The 9,497-nt window shown below is 34.0% G+C and overlaps 1 protein-coding gene across 1 annotated transcript in view; it reads right to left on the bottom strand.

Annotated features, from left to right (window-relative positions):
* The window catches only part of ERAP1 (endoplasmic reticulum aminopeptidase 1), a 30,231-nt gene that overhangs the window by 9,737 nt on the left and 10,997 nt on the right, over positions 1-9,497 (bottom strand). Inside the window, exons 12-18 of the mRNA XM_015831938.1 lie at positions 9,136-9,215; positions 8,507-8,690; positions 7,563-7,719; positions 5,887-6,071; positions 5,545-5,706; positions 2,783-2,923; positions 2,595-2,676 (exon numbers count right to left, since the gene is read on the bottom strand). Coding sequence (XP_015687424.1) covers positions 2,595-2,676; positions 2,783-2,923; positions 5,545-5,706; positions 5,887-6,071; positions 7,563-7,719; positions 8,507-8,690; positions 9,136-9,215 — 991 coding nt within the window. The remainder of the gene's footprint in view (positions 1-2,594; positions 2,677-2,782; positions 2,924-5,544; positions 5,707-5,886; positions 6,072-7,562; positions 7,720-8,506; positions 8,691-9,135; positions 9,216-9,497) is intronic.

Genomic DNA, 9,497 nt, shown 5'->3' with positions numbered 1-9,497 from the left:
AGAAATGGCCAAGATTTCCGCTTATGTGAAGGATCACTCGCAAGAAAGATATATTTTGGTTTGGAGAAGATGGATAGATTATATTGAGCGTAAATATGGGACTAAAAAATATCATTTGGTTTTTGAGTAAATTTTAGAGTATTATGGTTGTATAAAGGTTAGAATATTTTATTTAGTATTATTTTTAATTATTAAAGTGGTATTATTATTGTTTTTAATAATTGTATTGTTTAAAAGAGAGTTAAAGGTTATAGATATGTTATTTTAATAGTTGATTAATGTTAATTAGAGTATGGTTATGTTATTGTTAACCCTGTGATTGGCACTGGGAAGTGAGGGGAAGGGGGGGGTGGAAGGGTAGGAAGGGGAAGGGGGGATTTATATTGTAAAATTTTATAAAATTTTTAATTAAAAAAAAGAGAGAGATGTGTATCATCTTCATATGCTTCCATTCTCTGGATGGACATGAATAGTTGCAATTTTTTTCCTCCCTTCTGACAGAGGCCGCAGCTATCTCAGAAGTACTTATTCTCAAGCCCTACTCATTTCCAAATGAAAAATGTAGGAAGATACAAACAAAATGTAGTAAGTTGGGCATATTACCATAGGTGTTGACAATATACCATTTCAAAACTAGACTTGTATGCTTAATGCACGTTGTCAAATTATAAACCATCTGTGCAGTAACTAAGCATAACACAGGTAAAAAAAGTCAATGGTCCTGAACACAGGCCTCCTCCATCTACATTCAAGCAATGACTCTCAAATTGCAAGTACAATGCTCTGCAAGGACCATGTTCACATTGAGAATGTGCTTGTGTACTCATTTCAAGATGCTTCTTTTCTTATTCAAATCAACAAACATTTGGAACTCAATCAGGATATTTTTATAACAGAGAAATAAATGACTAATTCACTGAATTTTAGATGTTTTAACTTTTGTAGTGCCAGATGCTTTGGTCATATCAGACCAATTTTGCAAGGCCTACTGTCAGGCACAAAAAACAAGTCCACATGTGAAGGTTCAATTTAACTCTTATTGCTAAAAGCCTATGCACAGGAATCTTCTCAACTAACAGTCAATGCCTGATTAGAGTTAGATAAGCCAAGGGAGGGTTGGACTTAGTTTGTTGTGGCTATCTAGGCTGACCCTTTTTTCCATCCCTCCCCCTAGTTCTGCCAGTCCTTCTCCTACACCTAAATTAGTTACTAATTTGTTTCCAGGTACAATTGAAGGTTCTAGTTTGACTTATAATGCCCCACCTGGCTTGGCAGCAGGTAAACTTCAAGGCTACCTTTTCCAACTATACTTTAACCCTCCAGCCTGCTTCCCATGGGCATCCTGCCAGGAGAAACTGCTTTTGGCCCCAATTTTCATGAGGGGACGACTTGAAAAACTAGAAAATGCTGTTTCCCCCATATGTTTAGTTATGAACGCCTAGAAGGAATGAAACTATACTCTTCCACAGGAACTTTGGAAGTCTGAAATTGGATTTTGTCATTGTAATTGAATAGTATTGAGCTTTCTTAAAATGATTTTGATCTGCTGGTACTATAATGATGTTGTGTTTTGTTGTAAGCTGGCATGAGTCAATTACAGGTAGTCCTTGACTTACAACAGTTTATTTAGTGACTGTTCAGAGTTACAACGGCCCTGAAAAATTTGACTTATGCCCGTTTTTCATAGTTACAACTTTGCAGCATCCCCATGACTATGTGATCAAAATCCAGAGGCTAGAGAACTGGCTCATATTTATGTCCTTTGCTGCATCCCAGGTTCATGTGATCACCTTTGCAAACTTCTAACAAAAAAAGTCAATGGGAAAACCAGATTCACTTAACAACCAGGTTACCAACTTATCAACTGCAGTGCTTCACTTAACAACTGTGGCAAGAAAAATCATAAAATGGGGCAAAACTCACTTAACAAATGTCTCAATTAACAACAGAAATTTTGGACTCGATTATGGTCGTGAGTTGAGGACTACCTGTATTTGGAAACCTCAGATAAGTGTATATGTAACTAACCAAAGAGAGAAGCAATCTAGAACTAAGGAGAAACTTCCTGACAGAACAATTAACCAGTGGAACAACCTGCCTATAGAAGCGGTGAATGCACCAACACTGGAAGTTTTTAAGAAGAAACTGGACAGCCATTTGTCCGAAATGGTATAGGGTTTCCTGCCTGAGCAGGAGGTTGGACTAGATAACCTCCAAGATCCCTTCCAACTTTATTATTATTATTATTATTATTATTATATTGGTATTTATTAGAATCAGTTTAATGATTAAAATCAGTGGAGTAGAAACTAAAGTTCTAAAATAGGCCAGCCAGCTGGATGACCTTGAGCCAGTTACTCTTTCAGCACTAGAAGTCAGTCACACATCACAAAATGTTGCAAAAAAAAAAAGCATGAACTTGTCTATATAGTTGCCATAAGTAAAAACTAACTTGAAAGCACAAACATATGTATCTACATATACACAAACACAAAACTAAACATTATTATATATTCTTACCGATTTGAGTCTATAAGATAAAAATATCGTGTCACAGTTACTTATGTAATATAGACTGTCAAAGCTATATTTACCTCAGCAAGCTGTTCCTTTGTGGAATACTGATTTGTTATGCCAGTAATCATACGTGCAAGTGAGTGTGAGCCAAAGTCAAATCTACAGGAAAAACAAAAAAAACCAATCACAAACATCAATAAAGTAAACAGTTTTGTAGGCTTCCTCAAAATAAAATAAAATGCAAGAACATGAAGGTCATACATACTTTTTTACAAGTTTCTGCCAGTTTTGTTTTAAAAACTTCCAAGCTAATTGATATCCATAAGGATTTCTTCCAACACTAAAAAGTATAGAAGGAAGTTCCTGGGTCTTTATTATGTCACCTTGCAATGCTTGATCCATTAACCTAAAAAGAACATGATTAAACAAGTATTTCAATTAAGCTTGGACACATGAAATATATGCAGGTTTGTTAAGAAAAAGATATCCCTTATTAAAGGGAGCAAGGAGTACAATAAATAATGCAGCTTTATAATTTGTTCTCATTGATTCGCCCAATGAATGGATATCTAGTACTCCTCCAAAGTAATGATGATCTAATTTTCTTGTCTAAGCCCCATCAGGCATTCTTGACAATATTGTTTCACAAAAAAGTATTTGATTTATCCCGTTTCTAAGTGACCCACACGCAAATGAATAAATTAAAAACAGTAATTTGTTTGGAAGTTTCTTCTTCTGTCTCTTAATATATGTATAGTACAATATATGCCAAACATAAAGGAAGTTCATATTTTGGAAAAGCTGATTGTGAATGTGGGTTAACATATAAAGACTTGCTAGCACAGGAAAATAGGGAGCTTAGGATGAAATCAAGAAAATAATTGATTGCAGAGGGATTTAGATTTCAATAGTTCTAATATGTGCAATTAAAATATTTAATATAGATTTTAAATGACCAGGAATAGAATGAGATAAAATGGAATTTAAAAATGAATTATGTACAAAAGATGAATATATTATTGCTAAAATGTAAAAAAAAATTATTGAGATTTGAAATGGAGGAAAAGCAAGTTAAAGGGTCTGAAAGTCTTAAAGTTCAATGCAAACTTTTTAAAAAATGATGTACCATTGTTACATGACCCCAGAGAAATTGTCTAAGGCGGTGGCCCCCAACCTTTTGGACACCAGGGACTGGTTCCATGGAGAGGTTTTTCCACAGATCGGAGGGGGTGTGGTTTTGTGTGCTGCCTGCATCCTGTGGATAAGGCTTCACTTGTTTGTGTGGGTGGGTTTCTGGCATGCCAGATTGGTGCCGGTCCACAGAGTGGGGTCCCCAAACCCCACTCTGGTTTGGGGACCCCTGGTCTAAGGTGTATAAAGATACTTCTAATCACTGTTGGAAATGTGAAAAACATGAAGAAACATTTTCTCATGCATGATGGACTTGTCAAAGAGCAAAAACATACTGGACACAAATGCAGTACAGATGGTGATGCAGAGAGTTTTAAAAATTAATCTTCAGATAAAACTAGAACTTTTCTTATTAGGTTTTATGAACACTCAATTAGAAGAGGCTTGTGTACAATTGGTCTTATATAGAGTAACTTTAAGGCTATTTATATGCACAAGGATGGAACGATACAGGTAGTCCTCAACTTACAACAGTTCATTTAGTGACCATTCAGTTACAACAGCACTGAAAAAAGTGATTCATAACTATTTTTCACACAACTGTCAGAGTATCCCCATGGTCACATGATCAAAATTCAGATGCTTGGCAACTGACTTGTATTTATGATGGTTGCAGTGTCCTGGAGTCATGTGATCACCTTTTGCAACCTTCTGATAAGCAAAGTCAATGGAGAAGCCACATTCACTTAACAACCGTGTTGCTAACTTAACAACTGTAGTGATTCACTTAGCAACTATGGTAGGAAAGGTTGTAAGATGGGGCAAAACTCAATAACTGTCTCGCTTACAACAGAAATGTTGGGCTCAATTATGGTCTTAAGTCAAAAACATCAATAATGGATGAATGGATTGTAAAGATGGCTGAGTTTACAGAAACAGCTAAATTGACTTGTTTGATTAAGGAGGGAACTACAACTACTTTTTTAAAAAGACTGGAAACCCTGTATAGACTTTTTGCTGAAAAAGAATCAAAATGAACTGCTGGTGTTTGTTTGTGGGAAGAAAGGAACTATGATATACAATATGGGAGGTTAGAGATGGTAATAGCCATGTTTATAACTACTGCAAAGAAGATTTTAGTTATTTTAGACATCTTTTTCTTGCTTTTTATTTATTCATTTTTTTACCCTTTTATAGTATTTTTCTGTTCTCTGTTTCTGTAGTTTTTAAAATCTTTGTAAAAACTTTTAATAAAAAATATTTATAAAAAAGCTGATTGTGAATGTAGCATGGCTTTTAATAAAATAAAATTCTACTGACAAAAGATAAATAAATATTCAGCAGGGCAAAAGATAAAGATGAAGAAAATATAGTCTGGAACAGAAAAGCTACTGTTCAGCTGTTTCCTACTCAGTATTAAAAAAACCTGTCAATTGTTCCTTATTCCATTCAAGTTTGAGCTTCTCACTGACCTCAAAGGAATAGTAATATAAAACTGAATTTCTGTCTAGCACACGTTAACATGTGCAACTAATGTATAATTAAACAATTATAATTTGGTTATAATTGTCCCTCAGAAACAGTTACTGCATAACTATTAAGTCAATGCCCCAACTTTTTGGGCACTAGGGACCGGTTCCATGGAGAGAGTTTTTTCCGCGGATTGGAGGGGGCATGGTTTCATATGCTCCTGGTGGGATAAGGCTTTGCTTGTTTGCATGGCCCGGTTTCTGGCATGCCACGAACCAATGCCAGGCCACGGACCAGGGGTTGGGGACCCCTGTATTAACTGATCATGAAAATGTTAAGAAATGGGTATTGAGAGAGCTGTAATGTTAATATATGAACCAGTTCCTTTGAATTTAAAATCACCCATGTTATTTGAAGAATACTTACCACTGAAGCTTTTCTTTGTTTTGGCTCAAACACAGTACAACTTCAATCTGATTCTTTTCAGTATCAAATTCAGGTAACTGATACTTGCTAAAAAGGAAATCCCAGTTTTCATCTGTTTGTATTCCAACAGCATATACTGCCATCTTAATGTTATTCGGCAATCTGTAACAAATTGTGCTCATATTATTCTCTGAGAAAAAAATATTAAATTACTGCTATTTATTTGATTCAATTTGCAAAGTACATCTCCCACCAAGCAGGATTACAGACCCCTGAATGGTTGTCTCCTTCCTGAAGACAGAAGGATATTGTTTAAGCACCCTTAAAAAGTGAAATACATACTTCAGAGTTCCATCTGAGTTCTTCCATTTCATGAAGTACTCTTGTGCCTTGTCTACACATGGTTTGTATTTGCGTACACATGCAAACATAAGTAAGGAGGTTCGAAGCATTTGCTCAGACACGGTACCTTCATCATCCCAAGACTGTTTGTCAATCATATTTTTAAATAGATTTACTATGTATGCCTAGAGCGATTTGTGAAATTAAAAAATCAGGTTGTAATAAATGTTAATCAATTATTTAAAGCAGTAACTAACAATTTTGTTATTCAATCAAAAATCATATATTCCTTGTATCTTTCATAAATCAGAAACCAAAATCTGGATAGGATGTATACTCCCTATGGTTTAAGGAATAATTTCTTTTAATAATAACATAGAAATTATTTCATATATGTAAACTTGTTTATAAAATTGTAATTATACATGTATATGCATGCCTATACATTATTCATTAGAGTAGTCATAACGTCACTGTAGTCTATACAAAGAAAAGAGATTCCAACAAAAGAAAACATCTGTAGCTGAGGGTTGAAGTATGGAATCCTTGGCACAGTTTGAGCTTGTTGTTTGCTTGGAGACATTTCATTACACTCATTACATTATCAATGAAAACGAAGTTACCTAGTTGGGCAATGAAAATCAATATCTTCTCAACTCCATAGAGAAGGAAGGACCTGTGAAAATTACCACTTGTTTCAACAATGAAAGTCTCTGCCTAACTGAAATGTTTTCCATAAATGGAAGGATTATGCTAGTTTACCGAAAAGACAATTTGGGGTTAAAGACTGTAGGTTGATGTGCAATAAATGCACCCTCCACATTCAATTTCCACAGTGCTTAACAACTTCATTAATATTCCAAGGCCGATTTAGATCAGCAATATATTTGCCCCTGCTCAATATAATAATGTTATGTTATCCTATTCTGCTGGAATCCATCTACAAAAAGTGTTACAGGTAGTCCTTGACCTATGCTTGGTCGCTTAGCAACCATTCAAACTTCTGATGGACCAGATTTGGGGTACTTATTCATATTTTTTACCCTCTTATAGTATTTTTCTGTTCTATGTTTCTGTAGTTTTTAAAATCTTTCTAAAAACTTTTAATAAAAAATATTTATAAAAAAGCTGATTTGTGAATGTAGAATGGCATTTAATAAAATAAAATTCTACTGACAAAATATAAATATTAAGCAGGGCAAAAGATAAAGATGAAGAAAATATAGTCATGTGGCTACATTTTAGACATTTGGCAACTGGCCCGCATTTATGGCCATTTAAGGATCCTATAAGTCACATGGCTACATTTTACAATATTTTTGCCAAAAAACAGGATTTACTTCTGTTTTTTGTCAAAACTGTCCCATGGCAAACCACTTAACAACCGTGCCATTAAGGACCACTGCAAAAAAGGTAGTAAAATCAGGTCAGTCATGTGGGAGATCCATTTTACAATGATTGTGACTTACTACCATGATGGGCAAGCTCCATTACTATTGTAATAGAGAACTATCTGCATTCTACAAAGAATTTATCTTTAATATTCCATTTTGGAATTCTTAAGTTTAAAAAGAAACAAAATAAAATTCATTTCAGATAGGATAGAACATATCAATTGATTATTTAAAAATCTATGTAAGTTTTCAGTTTTGTTCTGCCATAACTCTTTATTTTACCTTTAATTGTTGTTCTGTGTCACTTATGTTTGTCTTCTCCAACAGTTTGTATAAAGGAACTAGCTCATTCAGTCCTTGATATACAGGAGTAATTTCAGATTCATGTTTTAAGTATAATGTTAAATCAAGAGCTTTTTCAATTGACAGCTTTCCAGCACTGAGGAAATAGAAAATGTCTGTTTTAACAAATAAAATTTTTTTTTGAAGGATCTGAATCATCTTTCCTATGAATTTTCTAATTAACGCTGTACTATATATTAACTAAATACATTTTAGCTTTTTTCTTTTTACCGTGATTAAACACAAATTTGTTATCAGATGAAACAAATCTTTTTTTTGTAATGAAAAAAAATTAAAATCCAAAAAAGCAAACTATTGTGTTGTAGATAGTAAATGTACTGAAACTTAGCAATATGCTAGTTCTGACAGCTGATACACTACAGCTTCTCCCATGAAAGAGCTCTAAATTCTTGAACCATAGCTGCACTGGAATAGCTCTGTGGCCTTCAGCATACTTTCAGTTCAGTTTCCATCTGTAGTCACAGGCTTTTTATATAATGTTTTATATGGCCTTGGATTATCTTTAAATTCCTTGGAACAATTCTCAACTAGGGATATCAGAACAGTACAAGGGTACATAAGTTGTCTGACATGGTAATTGTCTGACATGGTAATTGTATTTCTCAATATACAACAGTTATTTCTTTTCTTAGGTCATGATATATCCTGCCTTTGGATACATTTAGATATTCTGTGTACTTCAATCAGTGCCTCCTGCACAAATGTGGAATATGCTTGTTTCTCAGAGAAAAACTCATCTTTCTTTTAAAGAAGTATCTTCTAAATGAGGTGCTTCTTACAGCAAGTATCCATGCCTGCTTATTTAATTCCTTCCTTCCCCAAGTCCTCAAATATTAGGCATGTGCAAATGTTTTAACTCTTACCTCACCAGCTGGAATGCATTGTTAATGAGGCTTGCTCGATCATTGCTGCTTATTGTTTCATGATTGTCTTTTAACAGGCGAATTAGAGAATCCCAGCCATGATCTCCATAATGCACAATATAATAACCATTCATTCCTACATTAAATTTTATCCACTCCACTTCTTCTGGGAGGACTATATCATCTAAAATCAAAATATATCACAATTCACAGAAACACCTGATGTATTTACATACATTACATCATTAAAAATAAAGATTTCCTGCATTAATACTCTTTCGAAAACATACCTTCAATATGTACCACACAATTGCTTTGTGGATATGCACCTGATTTTCCTAAAATACAATATTCCCTAAATTTTAAACTTTTCCAAAAAGTATTAATGTTTCTATAACTGATTGAAATTTATTATTATTTAGTAGAGTTAAGCAAAATGCTTTGTGAGAAAAAAAAATACAACCTCATTTGCCATTCCAGTCTCTGTTCCAAGTCAAAATGGTACATTTCAGGGTTGGGCCAACTTAAACATTTGCACAGTAATGTTTTGACTATAAAAATTTTTGTACACCTCTGTTGTTTAATGTTTGTAATCTTATGTAGGCCTCCATCATTTGAGTTAAACTTACTTGTTTTGGTTGTCAGTAAGAATCTCTGAACGTCATTACATTTATTGGTAATATATGTCAATGGAATGTGCCACAGACTCCTGAAAAACAAAATCAACACTATGATTTTTTTGATACAGATTGAATTATTTTGAAACGGATAAAATGAATGCATTTTAAAAAACTAAGATGCGTCACTTTGCAGGATAAAGGATATAAACATTAATTTGGGGAGCAGTGTGGTATAACAAGGACACATTTATCTAGGTGAAAATAATGTTGTGTACCTAAACAGAATTTAAATGGTTGACTCAACCTTCCTCCCATGTTAATGGCAATTATTACTGTTTTAACAATTATCTGATGTTTACTCTGGAGAAAAT

Source organism: Protobothrops mucrosquamatus, unplaced genomic scaffold (assembly GCF_001527695.2).
Source record: "Protobothrops mucrosquamatus isolate PMUCROS unplaced genomic scaffold, P.Mucros_1.0 scaffold_290, whole genome shotgun sequence".
Taxonomy (NCBI): Eukaryota; Metazoa; Chordata; class Lepidosauria; order Squamata; family Viperidae; genus Protobothrops; species Protobothrops mucrosquamatus.
The sequence above is the reverse complement of the archived record's forward strand: the minus strand, read 5'-3'. Positions and strand labels throughout refer to the sequence as shown.